Source organism: Xyrauchen texanus, chromosome 24 (genome assembly GCF_025860055.1).
Source record: "Xyrauchen texanus isolate HMW12.3.18 chromosome 24, RBS_HiC_50CHRs, whole genome shotgun sequence".
Taxonomy (NCBI): domain Eukaryota; kingdom Metazoa; phylum Chordata; class Actinopteri; order Cypriniformes; family Catostomidae; genus Xyrauchen; species Xyrauchen texanus.
In genome coordinates this window covers 8,562,051-8,585,908 of record NC_068299.1, presented here as the reverse complement: position 1 = coordinate 8,585,908, position 23,858 = coordinate 8,562,051, and the positions used below count along the sequence as shown (strand labels likewise).

At 37.2% G+C, this 23,858-nt stretch overlaps 1 protein-coding gene across 1 annotated transcript in view; it reads left to right on the top strand.

Moving 5' to 3' along the window:
• Positions 1-23,858, top strand: part of LOC127618006 (collagen alpha-1(XIX) chain-like) — a 53,745-nt gene that overhangs the window by 16,329 nt on the left and 13,558 nt on the right. Inside the window, exons 13-26 of the mRNA XM_052090214.1 lie at positions 4,034-4,138; positions 5,212-5,265; positions 5,682-5,735; positions 7,207-7,260; positions 7,418-7,471; positions 8,536-8,580; positions 11,289-11,324; positions 11,438-11,491; positions 13,176-13,202; positions 15,791-15,844; positions 17,017-17,061; positions 17,381-17,425; positions 17,539-17,601; positions 20,655-20,690. Of these exons, the coding sequence (XP_051946174.1) occupies positions 4,034-4,138; positions 5,212-5,265; positions 5,682-5,735; positions 7,207-7,260; positions 7,418-7,471; positions 8,536-8,580; positions 11,289-11,324; positions 11,438-11,491; positions 13,176-13,202; positions 15,791-15,844; positions 17,017-17,061; positions 17,381-17,425; positions 17,539-17,601; positions 20,655-20,690 (726 nt within the window). The remainder of the gene's footprint in view (positions 1-4,033; positions 4,139-5,211; positions 5,266-5,681; positions 5,736-7,206; positions 7,261-7,417; positions 7,472-8,535; positions 8,581-11,288; positions 11,325-11,437; positions 11,492-13,175; positions 13,203-15,790; positions 15,845-17,016; positions 17,062-17,380; positions 17,426-17,538; positions 17,602-20,654; positions 20,691-23,858) is intronic.

Below are 23,858 nucleotides of genomic sequence, written 5' to 3'. Positions count from 1 at the left end.
AATGAACAACTGTATTCTTATTAATAAACATTAACAAAGATTAACAATTGATCCAACAAATATATTGTTAATTGTTTGTTCATGAGACCTAATGCAGTTACTAATGTTTAAATAGGAACCTTATTGTAATGTGTTACCATAATTATATATTATGTGAGTGTTTATATATATATATATATATATATATATATATATATATATATATATATATATATATATATATATATATATACTAAACACTCTGTTCCCTTCAGTCAGATTATGTGTGGATCTTAAGATAGTTCTTACCCTGTGTTGTCATGGCATTTGCACTGCCTAGAGGAAAAAGTTATTTTCTGAAAGATTTCTGAAACATTTCATGTCTTATAAAACAAAGTACTCAAGTATCCCAATAATAATGACAAACTATAGCCAGAGGGAATATACAATCCAATTTTACCCTAAATTGCTCTTTAAAACTTTTTAAGGGTGTGCTATAAGTTTTTTGTCTGATTCTATTGCTTTCTTTTTAACCCTGAACATGTATTTTCATCTTTAAAAAAAAAAAAAAGCATTCTTACAACTTCCCCCATCTGCTTTCCTTTAATTTGTGCTTATAAATGTGTTTTGTAATTCCTCCTCCACCCACTATTCTCAAAGTCTTTATATTTCTGTTTGGGCATCATACTTTCATCTCTCCATAACTGAAGAAAGTTCTGACAAGATAAATGCCCATATGCTCACATAATGACTCCTTGGTCGCATTGAGATTCGTAGGAGTGAACTGTCAACCAAACAACACACACACATTGACTTGCTGTAGCTAATGTACTGTAGTTAATGCTTATCTTATGTATGGATTTGGATGCTTCTTCACATGCAAAGAAAAGAGAACGCATCAAAACATACATTTCAAAATAATAGGCAGTGCTCATCATCAGAGTTTTGATGAAGAGTATGAATAGGAGCTGAAGTCAAGCTGGGTCATGTCACCCGCTGGTTGTAAAGATATTTTCTTTCTTTCTGCTTTAAAACAGGAAATTAAGCATGACTGTCTTTGTCTACCTGACAAAAAGAAAATAGCTTAAGTGGAGAAAAACTCCCATAAGCTCTTTTATGACTTCATGTTTTCTGACAGTGAGGTTGGCTTTGTGAAAAGATATTAAAAAGGATGCAAAAGCACAAAAAAATTACACTATGACTTCCTAATCATTTACTTTGAGGAAGCAGCCCGATGTCATTATGCATAGCTATTCATATTTTTCATACTACATTTAAACATACGTTTATGAATGTTTGGAGATAGGCTGATATGTACAGTATGGACATATTAACAGCATCTAAAATCTAAAAGTTTTTAACTAAATACAGCTTTAGAAATGTAAAAATATTAGCAAATACTTTATATTGTAAATATGAAGTAGTCCAAGCAACAGTGTACTGCATTCAGAGTGCTCTCTGAAGGCATTCAATAACTTTGTGTTAAGTAGAGAGTGGAATTTAAGTTTGTAAATGGATAGTTGACTCAAAAATAACATTTCTCATCATTAATTCACCCTTGTGCAATTACAGATTTGTATGACTTTCTTTCCTTGGCTGAACACAATTAAGTTTTTCCATTCAATGCAAGTGAATGGTGGCCATAACTTTGAAACTACAAAAAGACATAAAGGCAGAATAAAAGAAATGGTCAATGCCATGTCTTCTGAAGCAATATGACAGGTGTGGGTGAGAAACAGATCATTATCGATGTCCTTTTTTAATATAAATTCCCCTCCCTGCCTTGTAGATGTCTATATGCACTGACAATGCAAACTGTTCGTGCATATAGTGGTGGTGGTGGCGTAGTGGGCTAAAGCACATAACTGTTAATCAGAAGGTCACTGGTTCGATCCCCACAGCCACCACCATTGTGTCCTTGAGCAAGGCACTTAAATCCAGGTTGCTCCGAGGGAATTGTCCCTGTAATAACGCTGTAGGTCGCTTTGGATAAAAGTGTCTGCCAAATGCATAAATGTAAATGTAAGAATGTGAAAGTGGAGATTTATAGTTAAAAAGGACTTTAAATCTGATCTCTTTGTCACACACCCCTATCATATTGCTTCTGAAGACATGTTAACTACTGGATCATATGGTAATCATATGAATTAATTTTATGCTGCCTTTATGTGCTTTTGGAGCTTCAAAGATCTGGCCACCATTAACTTGCATTGAATTGAACAACAGAGCTGCGGTATTCTTCTAAAAATCTTTATTTTTGTTCTGCCAAACAAAGAAAGTAACAAATATCTGGGGTGACATAAGGGTGAGTAAATGATTAGAGAATTTTCATTTTTGGGTGATCTTTCCCTTTAATCACTGAAAATCTTCTCCTGATGCACTATGTGAAGGCAGTCATCTCTCATTCAATTAAATACATTTCACGAAATGAATAAGAGTTTGATATTAATTTACTTCGAATATGCTGTCATTATGTCAATGTTGTAGTTTCAATGTCTATACAAACCTAAGCAAATGTATCCCGAAATGTAAGCAAACATCCTCTGCTAATGTGAAACCTCCACGGCTGTATTGGTCACATGGAATTTGCTAATTGTCAGCCTTACAAATGAATGCAAACATAAATGCAGGCCCTGAACCATCCAACACCTATTCAACAGGTCAGCCTAATGCACTAGTAAATTGCTACCTTCAGAAAGCTGCAGAAACTGTGCACGAAAAGTGCATCCAGTGTGAAATGTCTCCACAATCCCTGCGACCCATTACTGTAAACCTTTGATTATGCCTCACAGGTCTACAGTTACGTTCTTACAAATCGGAAGGGAGAACGTTTGCTTACTTAGCAACATGGCTCCTGCTTTTCACATTTCTCTATGTGTCATTGGGAAAATGTAGTGAGGTAAAAGCATTAGGCTTTCAAGGTTAAAACCCATGCATCCCTAATTATCGAGATTGCTGCTTCTGAGATGTTTGTATCTCTGGGTTTGACCTTAGCTTTTTTAGCCATGTGCAAAATAAGACTGCATATATCTCAATGGGGCAAGAATCTTATACAGATTATGCAGTAAAGGTCAGTATATAGAAGCAAATATGTTAGAGCTTTTGAACACAAATAAGGATGTTGGAATTTGTTTAGCATTTACAGTAGATATAATACATAATAAAAAGTGTACAAATGCTAATCTACATAGTTCCAGAGGAAGCACTTAAAACTGAGAACTTGCTGTTAACTGAGAATAACACTTATACTTAACAAACACTTAATAAAATACTTATTTGTCATTATTTGCCAGATTTGTTTCGATAACTGTACATTAAATGAAAGGACAGCATTTAGGGTAAAAAAGCCCCCCTGTCACAGGGGCTAAATGTCCCTCTTAAACACATTGCTTTTATTTTTTAAAAGTGGGGTGAATAGATTTGTAATGAAACATTTTCAAAGTAGGCTCACATTGACTCATCCAATCATAACAGAGATTAGTTTTTTATAAAATATTAAGATGTAATAAAATGATAAATATTAAAAATTAACAGGAAATGGTTAACTTTACCTTAAGTAGATATTTCAAATAAGCATCATCTTAATTTGTTACTCAAAAAAGCATCTTGCTGTCTCGAAATTATTTTCATTAGTTGACAAATTGTATACTTTAACTATTGCCCTGGTATCTACACAATATCAATCTATAACCATTAGGGGCATTTTAACCCATGTTTGGGGTAAAAGGCTCCCTTACCACCTAAAACCTATTTTCACATAAATGATTTGACCTTGATACAGTAAAATTTCCTTAAGTGGTGCCTTAACTGTGTATCGGGTTTGTAAAAGTGACACTCACTCAACTATGTTACTAAAAGTTGAGAACATTTTGCTTGTTGTTTCAATGCATACTGTTGAAGGTATCTGTTGAGTAATGATAATTTTTGAGAAGTGGGACAGTTGTTTTCATATGATACACTAATAGTTGTTTTACAGAGCAGGTCCAAATGTCTGCTTATGTGATGCACCAATTTGAGATATGTTGCATTTAATGAGTGATGTATGATTTGGCAGAATGCCTGCAATGTGTGTCAAACGAGAGTACCTGGTCTGACTGGGAAGAAAGGAGAGAAAGGATCCCTTGGAGCTTCAGGTTTCCCGGGAATGGATGGAGAAAAGGTAAAAATCACTGCAAACTAATGCAATCTACTAATTTATTCATATACAATCAGAACTGAGATTCTCTGGGAGTGAGTGCTGTCATCTATTCTGATTGACAATAAATTATTTGTTTCGTTGAATCTTCATTTGAAAACAAGTCATGCACAGCTCTCACTGTGTTGTTGTTGAAATTTAGTGTTGCTTGTTAAGGCAAGCATCACTATTTCTCATACAGTTTTTGATTAAACCTCTAACCCTAACACTGCGACAAAAATGCATACTTCCTTGTTATTGTATATAGTAAGCCAAAAGGAGTATATCAATTGAGTAGTATATCCTAATTGTCATTATTTATAAGACATTATGTGAATAATTCCCGAATGACATACTATTCCAGTGAGATTCTGACATTCTAAATTCTAAGCTGGACACCGCGAATCATGTGGCTCTTTTCAACTGTACGCGTTATATAATCCAAGATAGTGAATCCTTGTGGTTAATTCGTACTTGTATACCAAAATCAGAGTAAATTACTTTCATGTGTTTTGCTGCAACATCATATGTTCGTGTCACAGGACAATGGCTGCGTTCCCAGAGGAATTTGTTCATTCTACTCGCCCGCATGCCTAATTCACTTTTTTGAGTAACAGCCAAAAAGTACATTCTTTATCAAGTGCAGTACAGAGCTTAAGACATGAATGAAACCAAAATTCCGGTGGCTTATTGAGGAGAGATGTGCTATTACTTTTCTAAGTGAACTGACTTGCTGGACACTAAAAGTGGGCATGATAAAATTACTTTGAATGAGCAACCTAAGCCTTATCCAGGGACCAGAATATAGTAGATACTTGGGGGTGGTACTTTTGATACTTTTGACTTGGGCCAGTAATTAACCACCTAGAAACCCTAGCAGCCACCTAGCAATGCTCTAGCAACCACCCAGAACTCCCTAGCAACTGCAAAGCAATCTCTTGGCAACACCCTAGCATTGTTTTTGCTTGGACCACTCCCATTTTCTTCATATTTGCTTTGATGCTTGTGTCTGTCTCGTGGTCGGTCTGGCTTCTTACACTCTTTGTTGATTTTAACAGGGGGATCAGGGTCTGCGGGGCCCAGTTGGTAATCCGGGGAAAGAAGGTCCAAAGGTAAACAACTCTAATTAAATGAGAGATTAGAGAAAATAATTGTGTGTTGGAAGGTACAATATCCACAAACTTCACTGGCCTCAGCACTATTTCTGCCTTGAAATACAATAACATTCATTTCCTCAATACCACTGGGCATAGCAAGGCAATTATAGTACAAAATGGTGTGACAATTGCAATTAAAGCAACAAAAGATGTTTTAATTAGAGTCATTCAATGTTGGTTCAGTGGAGGCAAATACATTCAGTGTCAGGCAAATATTCAGGCCAAAAGAAGATCATTAAGAATATAGAAGACCATTCTTTAGAGGAAAAACTGAAATATGGAGGCTGCTTAGGTAAGGTGGAAGCACTTAGTAAATCAAAGGAGTGTGCTTGCTGTCTCACCGATTGTCCATCTGTCTTGTTATCCAATAGGGAGTGAAGGGTGAAAGAGGGTTTCCTGGACAAATGGGGGACAAGGGTGATGAGGTGAGTTATCAGAGTTAAGGCTGGTTCACACTGCCCAAAACAATCGCAAACATTTCACACAGTATAAAGTTGACTGTTGGATTAAGAATGATGGAATCATAACTGTAATTTTAACTTTAGCCCTACAAACAACCAATAATCCCAACAAATCCCAACAACCAACGAGTTACTGGCTAGTGGCAACTCCCATTATACATTTTTGTATCAATAATGCGATAGTTCACCCAAAAATGAAAATTCTCTCATCATTTGCTAATCATGCCATCCCAGATGTGTATGACTTTCTTTCTTCTACCAAACACAAACTTTTTTTTTATTACTTTTACTATGATTGTCTGTGCTTTTGGGGACTTTAAAATCACCATCCACTTGTATTGTATGGATTTACAGAGATGAGATATTCTTCTGAAAATCTTTGTTTGTGTTCTGCTGATGAAAGAAATTCATACACATCTGGGATGGCATGAGGGTGAATAAATAATGAGAGAATTTAAATTTTTATGTGAACTATCCCTTTAAAAAATTAGCAGCCTCAGAAACAAGGGTTCTGGTCTCATGGAAAACAGGAAGTAATTTTATTCACTTAAACAATGGTGAGTGTGATTCTGAGGTTGCATTTTCCCTCTAAGACTTCATTTTTACTCCTCAGTTAGTTAGGTTTAGGGTGTGTGGTTAATAAAATATGCATTCCTGTTGACTGTATACAACATTTACAACTATATACAGTATATTTCACATTTGGCAACACTCTGTGGACATTTTACACAGAAACTGGAGCTCACGCGTGTCCATACTTTAAACAACACTTCCAGTTTTGGCCACTGGGGGCAGTGGTTTGAATTTCAGTAATAAGATTTTCACTGAAGACCAACTGTCGCCAAATTCACAGTGAGATATGTCTGTAGAATTTAGTGTATGTTGGCATTTAATAGATCAGTGTGAGTTAGCTTTAACGCTAGCTTACACAGGACATGTGCGGTGCCTCATTGTGCAACAAAATCAGTTTCCTCTCATTTTAGTCAATGGGGATATCTCCTGTTCTGAGACATAAAATAAAATGTAAAGAAATTGAGAAAATAGGGAGTATGGATCATTTTGTTTTTTAGACTGTTTAAAGGTTTGTGGATCTACGCACCCTGAACAGGAAGAGCGCAGTGATTTCATTTCTTTGATTGCTATTCAAAAATAACCCATGCAAGGTAAATTTTATACCAATCGATTTCAGTTTAAAATAAAGTTGGAATTTATTTTCAGTGGATTTCATTGTACTATTACTGAAGTCTAGGCTCAAACCCACAGCTGATTTGTACATGGTAAAAGAACATTCTGAGGTGATGTGCAGCTTCAACACTTCTATTGTAGACAGAAGTCATGATGTGAAGCACATTTTTTTTTATTATTATTTATTGTCTGATTGTTGGATATTTTTCAGTAGTACACTTGATCATTTGAAGATCATCTCTATTTTCAGGGGGCCCATGGTGTGCCAGGAGTACCTGGAGCCACAGGCCGTATAGGTGCACCGGTGAGAATCTCCTTACAAAAAATAAATGTTGTTATTCTTTCTTGGTTACAAGATAGCATCTGGTTAAGGTTAGTTTAGTTCTGGTTTCGTTTTAGCTTTTTAGTTTTTCCATCATTGTGCCTTAAATTCATCCAAATGTATTTTGCTCTATATCCAGGGCCTTATAGGCAGACCAGGACCTGTTGGACCCCCAGGAACAAAGGGAGATCGGGTAAGCATGAATGTATAATCATTACTTGTGCTTTAAAGTAACCAAACATTTTCAAGAACCAAACAATAAAAAATTATGTTCATAAGTATTTTCTTTAAGCAAACATAAAATCAAAATTGACCTACTGTATTACATGTTCCTGGTTTCATTGTACATGGTCCATAAGTGCTCTTTATTCCAAAGAACAAAATGTTTTATAATCTTTCATCAAAATGCAATAACTGGCTCCACCTCTGAAATGACTGTCAATAGTTAATTTACAGCAGGATAAAGTCCTGTCCCAGCAGTAATAGCAAATAACAATAGATTTGAAAAAGAAACAATACCATAGGGTGAACTTGACCTTTAGCCTCCACAGTGTGGTGAAAAAGCCTCCTCAAAAGTGGAGTTGTAGGAGGGGAAATGTCCTCCACATGTACCCCTGCATTCAGGTCTGTCTGCAGTGTGGAATGCTCACGTTTCACAATCCAATCAATTCCTGATGGGTAAAATTACAGAAGTATAATGTGTTGCAAATGATGTTACTCAACTAAAAAAAAAAAGAAAAATGAAAATTGAATGGGTTTTGTAGAGTGGAATAAAGACAAAATGTAAGGCACATTATCTTTTTTGTTTTTCACCTTTCAAAACATTCTAATTATAGTAGTTTTGACCCATTCTGCATCTGAATGGCTCACATGCTCTCTGATAAATGAATCTAGTGATAATCTCACAAACGGTCTGTGGGAGATAGTGAATATGCTGCTCAATGTGTTTGAGCTTGTGGTGTGCCCTGCAGTGTGTAGATATGCACTAGAAAGGGAATAGCAACATTTTTCATTGTTTTTCATCAGCTGGTCCACTCTGCTGTGAGCCAGCCCAGTAGAGCCAAGGGGCACAAAATCTATCCACAAAACTTCCAAATGCTCCGTCTGAAACCTGTTATTATTCACATCATTTGCTAACATTGCAGCGTGGCATTGGCCCTGAATCTCAATGCAATCACGTATTTTGTTCAGAGAGAGGCAGGGTTTGTGTTGCAAAAGACATAATGTTTGAGATAAAGACTCATGTTTGTGTTGCAGGGCAGCGAGGGACCGACAGGTAGACCCGGACCACCTGGACCTCCTGTAAGTTCTGATGCTGATTGCAAGAGAGCTGGATGACATTATGAGAGATTTAACTGATATTAAAAACACGTATGATCTGAGCATTTAACGCACAAGATACATTTAATTTGAAATGTGATGCTAGAAAGAGACAGATCTAAAAATTTTGATTAGCAATCTTTATGGATTCCCAACATAGTTAATTATGTTCAATCGCAAATGAGGGAGAGGTTCAAACTCTAATATTGTGTTCGACAGCACATGTGACCATCTTGTCAGCAAACTTAAAATTCTCTGTTCTCAGTTTTGATCAAATCAAAAATATAATATAGCTGCAAGCAGCGATACCGACAGATATAATCCGACACAATAATCAGCACCATGAGCAGCAAAAGAAGCTTTGAGACATGTTTTTGGTTACAGTCCGATGGACAGTGTATGAGGATATCAATCATAAAAAAACATCCTGAAACTGCTCAGTATCTGGTAGTATCTGGGCATGATGGTTATCATGCAGGAAAGCATTCAAGAGTTATTAGCCAAATTAGCCATTTTTCTATCTCCTGATCAAAAGTGGGCAGTGGACCAATGGTTATGACACGTACCAAGATTTGTCACAATCCCTCACAGCGTTGCGGAGATACAGCCTCAAGTTCAAGTTCTTCGTCGAATTCGTTGATCCGCCATTTGAAAACAGTATGTATTGTTAAAATTCTGTGAATAAGTTTTTGTTGAGAGTGCCTCTAGATGATGCAGGCCAATTTTTGTGCAAATCAGACAGTCTAGGAGGAGTTCGAAAAAGTAGGTTATCAAAACATTTAAAAATGGTGGACAGGAAGATTGGTCGATCATGACATAATTGGTATCATTGTTCTCGGCATGAACCACGGAATCTATCAAGACCAGTCTCATGACAGTAGGCAAAAGGAGTCAATAGCTATTCAAATTTTTAGAAATAGTATTAGAATTTTTGACCGCAAAGTGGCGAGTCCCTTCAGATCGTTTCGGAATGATACGCCAAGTCATTCGTAAAACACAGCATTTTATAACTAAATAAAAAATTGCCGAGATCCAAAATGCCCGATATAGGAATTTTTCATCGCTATACCCCACTGAATCTAATGAGACCAATTTGCTGATTTTATGACAAACTGTTCAGAAGCAAAAATTAGCTTTTCATATCTCGTGACCACTAGGTGGAACTGTTCTGAAACTGAGCAGTCACCCTCAAGTCATGGTGCCTATGACAAATAATATGTTTGGTATGAATATGCTACAGCTTTACGGAGATACACCCTCACGTCCATTTTGGTGTGCTCTTCGTCGAAATTGTTGAAGCACCATTCAAAAACAGTACGGTTTATAAAAATTCTGTGAAAGTCTTTTTGTCGTGAGTGCCTCTAGATGATGCAGGCCAATTTTCGTGCAAATCAGACAAACTGCATATGACGAGATTGAAAAAGCATCGATTAATGCTATGAAGGTATTCTTCATTGTTAGTTAATTGTATCTAATGTTTTTAACTAATGTTATCAAATGAAACCGCATTGTAAAGTGTTGCCATACATTTATAAAAATCAGGGTACATTTTATTTTGCAGTTATTCCAAGAACTTACAAATGAATAATTTAAATTAATTTGTTTTTATGTGTACAATTTGTTATTGTTAAAACAAAGAAACACAACATTACCATGACACACAATATTAGAAATCCACACTAGTACACATACACTGAAAAAATATTTAGAGGGGAAGTAAATATAGCAGAAAAGATGTTGTACTTTTTACTAGAATAAATTTGTAAAAGTTAGTAAATAAATCAATATTGAACTAACAAATATTAAGCAAATTCTACATCTGTACTCAGTTCAATCATGGAATAAGTAAAATCTTCAACTTATAAGTAAATATTACTTAATAGTGTTTGTTATATTTACAAAGATATGCACTGAAGATGTTAAAGATGTTCCCAGCATGCACCGGTGTTTGAATATATAATGAGTTAGCATGATCTCACTGTTGTCCTGTCTAATAATAATGTTCCTGTTGTTGATTTTGTTGTCACATTTAGAAAATTGTTGTTTTATGATATCTGGTGTTTGTTTCTGCTTAAACTTACCAGTTTTTGCTCAAATTGTATCCATTAATTGTTCCTTTCATTGTGTGTTTTTTTGGGTGTTGAGGTCTGTGTGTGCAGCTTTCCCTACGTTTTATTAAGATTATGTGCACTCAGACATATTGGGCTATTTGAAATATGTCTTAAAAGTGTATAGCATTGAATGATAATTACGTACACTAGTGGCCAAAAGTTTGGAATAATGTAGAGATTATGCTCTTATGATAACTTTTATTCACCAAAGTGGCATTCAACTGATCACAATGTATTGTCAGGACATAAATAGTAGATGTAAGACATCACCTGTCTAAAAATGTAGAACTTCTTAAACTACTTCAAAGAGTTAGAAATCCTGGGGTGGCTGTGGCTCAGGTGGTAGAGCGGGTCGCTGCCAGTCGCAGGGTTGGTGGTTTGATTCCCGGCCCACACGAGTGAAGTGCACATGCTGAAGTTTCCTTGGGCAAGACACTGAACCCCAAGTTGCTCACAATGGCAGGCTAGTGCTTTGTGTGAATGTGAATGTGTGTGTGAATGGGTGATTGGGTAACCTCTAAGGTTAAAAAAATGTGCTATAAGTGCAGACCATTTACCATTAATTATTGTTCTTTTTAGGAGGGCAATGGAATGAGCAGTCTCTTTAAGCTTCAGGTAGTGTATTTCAAATGATGTGAAACTACAATACATTCAATAAATCACTTTAATCAAATAGGTCATATTGCTCATATTATACGATACTATAGTGATTATTATGAATCTTGCAGAATGGAGGGACTAATGCAGGTCAACCTGGGCCATCTGGGCCACCTGGACCGTCGGTATGTGTCTTATTTTTTACTTGATGTTCCACATAAAAGAAAACAAATCTTTTGCAATTTTGGTGATGCTACTGTGGCAAGTTCGACACGACATTCTCAGTTAAAATACATTGATTTTGCTACATTTTCACATCTCATCCTAAATGTTACAGCGTTTTTCAACACCAAAAACCCTAATTTATATAATTACGTCGAAGGCATAGTTATGAACAGCAGTATTGAATGAAATAGTTTGCTACAAATAATATGTAAAATACCACACACGTACTTTGCAGGGACTCGAATCGATCAGTAAGCAGTTGTTTTACAGAACTAACCATTTCAATTAAATGAACTGCACTGTTGTATTGTATATATTGTAGGTATAATAGCTTTTCTGCCCTAGCAGATATAGACGATTAGCTTATCAATGCACCGACACGCAGACTTATCTGCTCTGTGTGTTATGTGCTCTTCCGTTCCATGAAGGACTAAGACCTAAGTCTATTCCCTCCTGGGCCTTTGTTACAAGACCGCCCAGAACTCTGAAAGATACGATACCCTTATCAGTATGCCTGAAAGAGGACACACTCCAATCTCCCTTCTCACTGCAAGCACAAGGACCCGCTTGAAAATCCCCCAGGGAGCTTGCTTTGGATTATCCACGGCTGAACCTGCTCTAAGTGGAACATGACACCTGCTGTTGACGGGCCACAGCCTGCACTTTAACCAAACAGAGCCAGCACCCAGCCAAAGCACACTTAAACTTCATTTGAGCAATCAAATCTCGTAGTTAGGAGAGTTCACTATTTGCAAGCCATGCACCTCACAAAAAGTGCCTGACTCGAAAAATGTTCACTGTTTATTCTAAGATTGATCAGAGATTATTTAGTAGAGATGGGCCACATCTATTAAAATTAATTTGAGAAATTGGAACACCCAACCAAGGAGCTCCGAATGCCCAATGTCAATGGATGTAGAAAGGAGGTCCTGCCGTACACATAAAAGAGCCAATCGTCTTTTAGACAAAGACATCACCTGTCAATTAATTTGAGAACGTGCATGCACATTAGCCATACAAGCCGTGAAAATTAAATTTTTTAGCGTAATATGAGGTAAAGAATTACAATTTATGATTCCAGTATTGTACAATTTTATTGCCGATTTGAAATATGTACTTTGATCGTAATCTTGACCAACCATTTGTGAGATTGTGGTCTTTCCCTTTTTAAGTAGATAGAAGCCACACTGTCATGACTGAAAAAAAGACTCCCAAGAGCGTTCCAAAGATGGCCGTCAGCTGACTGACTTCCTAAGACTTTGTAAAATTTGTAACATTTATATCAAAAGACATTGATTATGTATTGAAACAGTTGATCATTCTATAGACATAGTCTGTCAAGATGAATTACATTTTATCGCCTTAAGGGAGACTGATGGTGTGAAACTTGTGTTTCAACAGGTTAAATGTCTAGATAGGCAGCTTTTTGGAACAGAGCTTGAGAATGCATTAAACTCTACATAAAACCCTTGTGGGTCTTTATATGACAATCACTTCATTGTGTTATTGTTTGACAACTAGTCAGCTAGATGTCATCCAGTAAATTGCACAGATTGGATTAATATTCATGAGAGCACACAAAGAGACTTTAGGTCAAATGGCATCAGTTTCATGGCAATCAGCTCTTTTTTTGTTTTTTTTCAGGGCCCCAAAGGAGATGAAGGAAAGAGGGTGAGTGGTGTCTCTGTGTGATTTGTGTTGAATGTATTGGCCTCTGACCTTCTATGGGTATTTTACAAATGAATGCTAAAATGGTCACCATTTCTTTTAAGTTCTTCACTTTTTATTATGTTTTTAATGTCTATAGTTTATTTTAATGGTCCTGACATATGTCACACCATAGGACAGTTAAAATGAGCTTTAAAGCAAAAAATTGCGATTTGGCCTTGATATTCTTCATTGTAGTTTGTAATCTGTATCTACTTAAAACTAATAGGAGCAACTGTTAGAATTAACAAAATTAGAGTGTCACACTTAAGAACAATATAAATGGTACCTTAAATGATGAAGTTAAAATTGTGATTCTTTTGAATAAGTATAAGAGGCAAAAACATGGCATCTTACAGATAGTTCTTCTCAAGATCATCCTAGACTTCTTGGCTTAGGTCCCAAGTCAAAATCAGTATGTGTGCCCGAAAAATTGCCTGTCCACAAATCTGTCTTGGCAGACATTTTACTCAAGGAAAATTCAGAGACATTTTAAATAAACTAAATGTTTTCAGAACCGAACTGGTGATCCCCGGCATGGGAGTCAGACTCACTAGCAAGGAGACTAGAAAGGCCATGGCCTCAAGCCTCGATTGCTAGTGTGTCTCTTAAGTCCAGGAGAGTGAGGTTTACACACTGCACAACTATTGCATACCAGCTGGCTACTGTTACACTATGATTGCCATTTGAATAAATGGTTCCAGCAGTCTCAAACACACTGCTAGAGCTGCCCACATCTGTCTCCAGTCGATCCTCTCTCTGGTTCCATATTGGTTTGTGTGCTGTTTTTCATGGCAAACTATATGTGCCACAATTACCTCCATAATCCATCACAGTGGCGAGACCTTTTAATACAGCACTTGCTGCTGCCCGCCAATAGCGAATAAGACATGAGACGAACATAATATATGGTGCTTGTTCACAGATCCTTTAGTGCTTAGTGTACGGTTTCGGTGCGGGGGATCGGCCAATCACTTGGCGTGAATTACGAGCTGCACTGTTTGCGCAGAATATGTGAGATTTATTAATACAGCTGGCTAAATGAAAACCGAAGGATGAAAGTAAATGCTTTGTCAGGATGGTAATGCGACTGAATTAGAGCTAACGTGATGCACTTGTCACGATGGAAATAAATGCTCGCTTTTTAATTGAAATGATCAGTGACATGCCAGACAAATGGTGTTCCGTTTTTGCTGGGTCTTTAAAATTCATGTATTACCATTTCAAACATGTCCCAGAAACATCATACTCTTTCTCGCTAAATATACATGCTATAGGAGTATTTTCTTTGAGGAGCCAAATTAGGTGTGATCTAAAAAATATAAAATAAGAAAATAATCTAGAATACAAAACAATATTTTGGTGATCAAATAGTTTGTAAAGTACTCTTTTTTTTTTTTTTTTGTGTAGGCCTATTGCAACTTTTTTTGACTGAGGCTAAACATTGCTAGCATTCTGCCTAATATACTTATTTTTGTTCGGGTTTAGAAAAACATGATGTAAATGATGAGAGAATTTTCTTTTCTTTTTTCTTTCTTATATTGGAAGAACTATTTAACAGAAGGTGGCTGTTATAATTTTTGAAGGAGTGTAAAAATATATATATTAAAAATGCCAAAACTTGAATAAGCCATGATATTACTTGGTTTTAAAAAATGGTATGTTAATAGAAACATACAAAAATATTGCATTATTGGTTGATTGTTGATAGTGTGGTAAATGGTGTTTCATATGACTTAAAGGTGCACTTTTTTCCCATTAAAAAAGTTTTACTCCAAAAGAAATTGATTGTAATTTTGAAACTTATGTATAAAATCATAAGCACTCACATAAGATGAAGACTAGTCAAATCAGTAACCTTATAAAAGTCCTATGCGAAAGGACCATTTTAGAATCACATGACCAGATTAATAATGCTCACTTAATCTCAGTAACAGTCTGGTTATTGGACGCTTCACTCTTGGATTAAATGAATCATGGCTGATTGTGAATTGTGAATTTCTACAATGTCAACTGTAACAGAAAGCTATTGATTTTGAATGATGCTGCATCCACACCACTAGGTATCACTGTAAGTCCAAGATAACATGAACAAACGGTTACTTAGTACACCTTTAAAACGGATAGTTCACCCAAAAAATGTAAATGTTATCGTCATTTACTCACCCTTATTTTGTTCCAAACCTGTATGATATTTCTGTTTTTCCATACAATAAAGTGAATGGTGACTGAGGCTAACATTCTGCCTAACATCTCCTTTTGTGTTCCATGAAGAAGAAACAAAATGAGTAAAGGGTAAATGAGTAAGGGTGAGTAAATTATGGCTAAATTATGATTTTCATTTCTGGGTGAAGTATCCCTTTAACCTGGAAACTGTGTTCAAATGGAACTGAAACATGAATGTACAATGGACTTAAGAAAAAAACTGCAGGGACACATTTCAAAAGTCCACCACACGCCATTAACACACACACAAACACACACACACATACAGACAGACTTCACGCATGAAGATGTCCATGGTGAGCTGGAATGTGTTTCCTTTATTCCAGGGTGAGCCGGGACTGATGGGATTACCAGGACTAGAGGGGCTGCCAGGTGCTAAGGTAAGCATGTTTGAATGAGTCGTGTCACTGGACATTTTCTCACCCTGTCTGACGGTCCCAGATTACACAGAGCTTTTAACAGCTCAAACAGACATGCCTCTCCGTACCTACACGATTTGACATGACATTGCTCTTTCCATGAGACTTTCACTGATTGTGTATGTGTGTGTGGATGACTAACTGAGAGATGGAGGGTAGTTGGAAAGCTCAGACGCCACAATGCAGGATCTCTTTAGTTTCAGGGGTCGCACTCTTTAAAATATTAAAGCTGATGTGCATTAAAAATCTTTCATGTATCCCAGCTTAATATGGAGAGTATAAAGTAAGCCATTTATAGGTTGATTTCACCTAAAAGTGTAACACTGTGGAATGTGCCTGTGTGATGTGCGGTATGTCCAAAATTATATATCATGGTATGAGTAATTGTAATAAGGCAATATATAATTATTTTAGCTGGAATTTCAACCAATTTCAACCCATGGTCTCATTTTATTTTTTTGGATGAAGACCAAAAAAAGTCTGTTCAGTGGGTCACTTCTAATCATCACGATCAACAAGGTTCAACCCGCTGAACAGACTGAATATCTGTCCCTCACAGCCTTGTTTTCAATAAAAAAAAAAGCTGCTACCCTGACTAAGGTCTTTATGTCTGAGTTTTAAATCACCCCATGCATAGACCGCGATATAAACATTATAGCGAAATCTCTACTGTACCATAAAAAGGCAGCTTTACTGTCACACCGCCCAACCATAGCTTCATTACATTTTGCCCACAAAACCATGCCAACCCACCCAACTGCATTCTGCGCTGTTGCATGGAGCCTCACAGTTTCCTCCTCGGAGTGGCATCAAACTCTTCCCAGAGAGGACTTGTCAAGGTTGTAGTTGCACGAGGCTGCCTGATCTCAAGCTGTTTATTTTCATGCTGTGCCCCAAAACTTAAAAGCAGCTCATTAATTTGTAATGCCAGCAGAGCGCATATGAAACAAAGAGTGCAGGTCTTAACACTCCCTCATGCACAGATACTCAAAAACTGATTTTGGAAGACTTGTCATGCACAGTTGGTTTAGAGAACAGAAAGGAAAGCAATCATTCGGTTTTGTGCACTGACGTGTTCTCAGTCATTGTGGAATGAAAATTCTTGTCTTACATGTGTGTTTGTGTGTTGTAAGGGGGATCCTGGCCTTCCTGGTCCACCTGGAATCGCTGGACCCATTGTAAGTTGTTTTCATGAAATGATTCTACTACATGTTAATCTGTTATTTAAGTGAATAGTTCCAAAATAATAGATCTCCTCTTTTTAACTTTGTTGTGTTGGATAACCATATATAATGCAGCAGTTCTATAAAATATTTTTTTTGCATTCAGGCTGTGAAAGTTTATTAGTCCATCTTAAAGAAAAAGGTTTCATACTGAGCATTACTTTTTAGATAAAAGAGACATTGTAGTTGTTCCTTGCTGTACTTGCTGGTTTAAATGGACACCAGTTTTGTGCTCTAACTCTTTTTCTCTCGTTCTTGTTGCTGTGGTGGATAGGGAAAGCCTAGTCCGCGTGGTGAGCCAGGGATCCCTGGAGAGCCGGTGAGATTTGCTTTGTTGCTTGTTAGCAGCTGTCAGTCATGCAGCAGGTTTATGGCACAGGGATGATGCGCGACTGATAATGTCCTATTTTCTTACTGTTTCTCACCTCACAGGGAGAGCGGGGACCTCTGGGAGAGACTGGCTTCCCTGGACCTGAAGGGCCTCCTGGGGCCCCTGTAAGCAATCCTACACTACACCTGCCTATAATCTACAGAATATTCTACACCTGTCTAAAATCAACGGCATACGCTCCACTTGCCTGTAATCTACACCCCTACTGTATGTCCCATAACATTATTTCCCTTTAGTTTCTGTCCTTTGTTCTTAGTGTTATGATCTTATAACAGATTGATCCAGTTTTGATCCAGGTTTGAATCGCAGACCCGATTTAATTAACTGATTAATGTGGTGAAATTCTGTGGATTCAGATTGCCAACATAAACAGAGTTTGTGTGGTCAGAGTTTCTTCTTCTACATTTCTTGAGTTCTACTTAAAGATTTTTAGTGTGGCCAGTAGTTGTATTTATAGCTTTAGTTGTTACTAATGAAGGATCCCAGTGTCAGGAATAAGAAAGTCTCAGGACCCAAATGCAGAGTTAAAATAAATTAATTTATTAAGTCAGAAAAAAAAGGGCAAAAATCAAACCAAAACTTCTCCCAAGGGGGAAAACAGACTTTCTGGGGAAGAAAGTAAACAGGGCAGAGGACCGACTGGGCTGAACATAAACAAGGTAGGGGAATAGGACCAACAAGGAATGTGACCAAAAACACATACAGGACCAATTAGATCACAAGAAGAACTGGCACTGGAGAGCACATATGAAGAGAGAAAAGGGGACAGGTGAGGCAAATTAACTAATAATAAGCAAACAAGGAGATGGGGTATGATGTAAGATAGAGAGACACGCTGCGATACAGAAACAAAACACAAAACAACAAAACACCTGAATGACATGAACGCACATCGCCAAGACAATAAGGCATTATACGCCCGTGCCAACTGACAAACAAGATGCATAGCAATGTCAAAGCAATGCCACACATTCTCACACTAAACAAAACCTGAGCGTACATCATGAGGCAAACAACAGGCAACAAAAACAAGACAGGGCAAAAGTTCGACCACACACACACACACACACACACACACACACACTCAACACCTTAGACTGAAGTGACCGAACCTCAACACAACATGAAGACAGCTCACAACCCAGATGTGCAATGCGAGGCACACCAGTGTTCGTGAGAGACAAACTATTGACGCAAGAGCATGCTGCCAAGATAACATAAGCGCGATGCACCCACATCAATAATAGACAGAAATGGAGCATGAGTATCCATATCCTGACCGAAACCGAACTAGACAGGAGGTCAGGATCCAGACACCATGCTCCCGACATGAAACAAGATGGACTGAAGAGCGAACGGCAGGGAATACAACCGAAACCGTGCGTTCACACAAAGACAGACAATGAAACACAAGACAGACATGGGACAATGATGCCACAGTCCTGTCAGACAAACCCAAGACTGACAGAGGGACAGGACCCAGAGTGGTGATGTTAAAAAGTCCATTGAAAACAATGATCAGAGATATAACTTTGAACTGGATGCGTGCCATATACAGGTACTGCACATTTTTAGTAGTCTCACCATGGACCTTTTCCACATTTCCAGTTTTGGAGCACAGACATTTCTAAGTGGGAGGTAGCTGGCAGACCAAAGCAAATGTTAATGTTGGACTCCCATATGCTCCAATAGCAAAAGGAGAAGTCCACTACTATATTTCCACAACTTTTTAAAAAAGAGGACAAGGTAGTGTGAGATGGGTTACGGCATTCGGAAGTGAGATAGATTGCAAATTTGTCCCTCCCTCAGTATCTGTATTTAAAAGCCTCATCACAGTATTTCTGGTTTTGTTTTGATTTAATGCCAGGGTAATGTAACACGAAGAGCATTGATGTAAATGTATGTTAAATAACTTAAAAATATTAAAGTAAACAACATTTCTCAGATTTACCCTGCTAAATTAAGGCAAATGTGTGTCATCCCAGTGTGTTGAAGGCTCCATTCTTCAGTGATCTATGTATCTACAAATCATTTTCTGTGAAGCACAGCGATTTTGGCTATTTCTGCTGTAATATCTCACTTCACAGTACAGAGCAATCTTCTATTTTCTTCTGGAAACTGTGCTGTTGAGCTGATTTGTGCTGTGGCAATGAGTGCAGTCACTGGGGTAAACGTTTCATTGGGTGTCTTAGTGAAGGAGTACAGGCCTCATATAATTGTTTCGTTACTCTTACAGCAATATTGCCTTCAGCACCTTTGTTGAGTACAGAAAATTCCCCTGAGAGTTCACTGTGAAACTTCCAGGTTGTGTTTTATAATTTAATTCTAGTTTATCTGACTCTGGTTGTTCACACTTAACCTTGTATAATAATGTGTACTAACCTATGATGATGAGACTTGATTACCAATGAGAGGTAAAGTCAATAAGAGTTTTTTATGTAATGTGACGATTTTCTATAAAAAATTGGATATTCATTGATTTGAACCATCAGGAAATGATTGGTTCATGAAAAGTGGTCTCTGTATAGCAAGTGGTCGTAGGGGAGGGGCTGAAAAATAAGTGTGCTTGGTGACATCAGCCAAGAAGGAAAGTCGTTTCGGAGGGATCTAGTTATTACATGGTGATGGAATATTTATTTATCTTTGGAATAACCTGCATCCTGATGAATCGTTAAGGGAAAAAAAAAAAAAACAGGAACATGTATTAAAGAAATAGTTCACCCAAAAATGAAAGTTTTTTCAAAATGTACTGTTATTTGTCTGATAAAAATTATTCAAGTTCTCATTTGAACGCAGGGGCCATCTGAATGAACTTTTCATATAGTTTGCACGAGATGTCAATAGTTTCATTGATAATGATCTTAAATTTCGGGTTGTTTCTCAACAAATCTCAACATGTTATTGTATGTCTTCAGAAGACTTGGAATATGATGCAACAGACCTTTTTTTTTAGCTTTGAATTGAGGCATTTTATCTCATGACTTGGTTTCATTTAATTTTTTCCTTTTTGAAACATTTAAAGTTTCAAAAGATGTTTTCTAATAGCAATTTGAAACATTAGTGCTCATCGGGACATCTAATTAAGTACAGAGATTGTAAACGATACAAAGCTGCTCTGGTTACAAAGATTGATGGCAATGTTCTGTCTCCTCTACAGGGAAGGCCAGGGAAAGATGGAATTCCGGGCTATGAGGTAAGTGTGTTTATGCATATGAAGATTAAAGATTTTGGCTTTAGTTAAATGTGTCTAAAATAATTTTGTCGATGAGTTGTGCTTTGCTTGTGCTTTGCTGGGAAGTCTGTGGAAATATAATAGCTGACAAAGGCTTGTGTCTGTGCTGGTCTACATTTATCTTTGTCTCATTCGTTTTCTTTCTTTACTAGACAAATAAAAGCCTAACACCAGTCATTAGTCTTGTAAAGTTTTCAATAATAAGACTGCTTACTCACTTCTAATGCTCTTCAGTGTGGATAAAATGCTTGCTGCGGGCCATAAATTCATGAATAATGCATGTTATCACAAAATAAATGTCCCCTATAAATAAGGTTTGTAGTTTCGAATGTCTCATCACGTAACAAAAAAGGTTTTGTTCTCTGAGGCCTTGTCACAACAAAAAGCAGATCTATGGCAGAACTGTGTGACAAATCACACCTCTGAACTTTACTGAAGCAAGCAGACACATAAGAGCACCGCCAACTCACACACACACACACACACACACACACACACACACACACACACACACACACACACACACACAAATATACGCTTCTGTCAAACACAGTAAATACATCATAAGCTTATGTCTGCAGATCTTAAGAGATAGTTCACCCAAAAATGAAGATTCTGTCATCATTTACACAATCATCGTGTCATGATTGTTTCAATCCTGTTTGTCTTTCTTCTGACGTTAGGCAAAACGTTTGCAGTTAAACACTTTTTAAAGGTATAGTTCAATGTTAAAATTTACTTACTTTGTAAGTAAAACATTCATAGGGGAATTTAAAAAAAAAAAATAAAAATTCAAATCTGTTCCGAAACAGCGTGACAGCCTATGTTGGCACAGCCAATGGCACGAGCTTGTGGTGGGGCTGATTTTAAGCTGACCAATGGAAGACTGGGTGTGTAATGGAATATTGTTTGAAAACAGTTACTGGTGGTGCTTGCGAATCATCTGCTCATATTTACGTTTCTTAGCATTCCAACTTTTTTGTATTGTGAATGAAAAAACAGATGATAGACTTCCATTGCAAAAAGGTCCGACACATATCTTAGATACTTGGGGGTAGCTTAATGGGTCTGTAAGTAAACATTATTATGCCCTAGCAACCACACACAATACCACAGCAACCCTCTCCAGCAATAAGTCGGCACCAGAAAATCAAAGAGACAACTCACATTTTCTTCTGAAAATGTACTGTACCTACAGTATCTAGGTGTTATTCCAATTCTGTTTGAAGCTAGTGGCACAGAAATTACACTGTACACCTTAAATGTACAGTGTAATTGGAATGACAATGTCACAGGTAAAATGGGTGCACATCAACTGGAGGAAGTTCAAATGGTGGGAAACTACCTTATTTTCACCTCACATCACTATTCTCTCAAATGGCATGGCTGTGTTGTTTGCTGGGTGTTGGACCACTCGTTGAGATTTCTCCATTTTATTCTCACTTTTCCCCCCTACTTCCGTCAGCTATGTCCGTCTTTCTCTTTTGGAGGTACAACAGTGCCATCTAGCAGGAAAGACATTTCTGGATCTTCCCTCTTCTGTACTTCTCCGTCTCTTTTATAGCAGGGGCTGTGGGAAACACAATTCAGTGCACACGGTGATGACTTTAAGCTCTCCTCATCAGTAGTCTGGGAATAGAGAAGAGAGGGGAGGAGAGAGAGTGTGTTAGACATTGACGAGGGTGTGGAAGAAAGCAGATGGGCGAGGATGCTTTCTCAAAGTGCCGCCCGCTTTGGAAACACAGGCTAGATTGCATTTCTTTTTTGCTCGGCTGCTGTAATCCAGCAGGAGGATTTGATACAGAGATGTTCCCCGAGGAGCTCGTGGGATCCGTGATGCGAGAGTGAAGAAGAGATAGATAGGAGGAGAGTGAGAAAGGGAGGGGGGAGAAATGCCTGAGTGGTTTTGGAGCACATTGAAAGGTGTTGCTCTGCAGAACTCTCTCAAAGGAGATGGAGAGAGAGAGAGAGAGAGAGAGAGAGAGAGAGAGAGAGAGAGAGAGAAGTAACAGAATGAGAAGTTCAGAGGCTCTCAGCTTTGATGAGTTTAGGTAAAAATGGTCATTTAGTAATCCTCTGAGCTCTGCTTTCACTGATATTCTCTGCAGAATAACTAAAGATAAAAGTTGGACCATAAAAGCAGCAAAATAATTTCATTTCTCAAATGCAGTTTGGGAGTAGTCAATGAAAAACAGTGCGGTGTAGCTATGTGTGTGCGTGTGTGAGTGTGCACGTGCATGTGTGTATGTGTGTGTGTGTCTGTGTGTGTGTCAGGTTTTGCCTTCATTGTGGATGACCATGACCCCTACGAGGAATGTTTTTTTTTTTGTTAGTTGCTTTTACTCAACCAATCATGGTACAATCACTTTAATACATGGCCTTTTATGACTTTTTGCTTTTATAAAATGAATGCAACAGCAGTTTTATAAAAGGAACCAATACTTAATAGCTACATTTATGAATAATTATAATAATCAGAATAAACTATTATTCAGCCAAGTAATATAGTGCATTAGCAGGCCTGTAGGCCTTTTTTTCTGCAGTTGCAAAGCTTCGTAACAATTTAAACTAAATAATTTAAACGAAAAAAAATAAAAAACACTTTTCAATATGGTTTAATTTGATAGCATTATAAAATGCATTAGGTATCCTGAACTAAAATGTATTAATTTTGTTTCAAGTTAATTTATGAAAATACAGTTGTTAATTGTTGGTTCATGTTAGTTCATAATGCATTACCTAATGTTAATTAAAAAAATGTAGTACTATAGAGCACGTTGAAATGAACATTAACCTAGATTAAAATGTGCTATAAAATTATTGTTCATTGTTAAATAATATTAACAAATACTGCCTTATTGTAAAGTGTTACCAAAATGTCATAATGAAAATGTAAAAAAATAAATGCAATAAGTCTTTTAAGGGTTAGGTTTAGGGGTAGGAAATCGAACTAGTAGAACAAGTAGAAAATGGCATGGCACTATGGCAAGGTTGTGGTTCTATTAGGGACACACAAGTGATAAAATGTGTACAATACGTGCACTGTAATCTGCTTTGGATAAAGCATCTGCAAAATGCATAAATGTAAATGTGAAATCTCATTAGCTCTATACAAATCCAGTGGAAGTA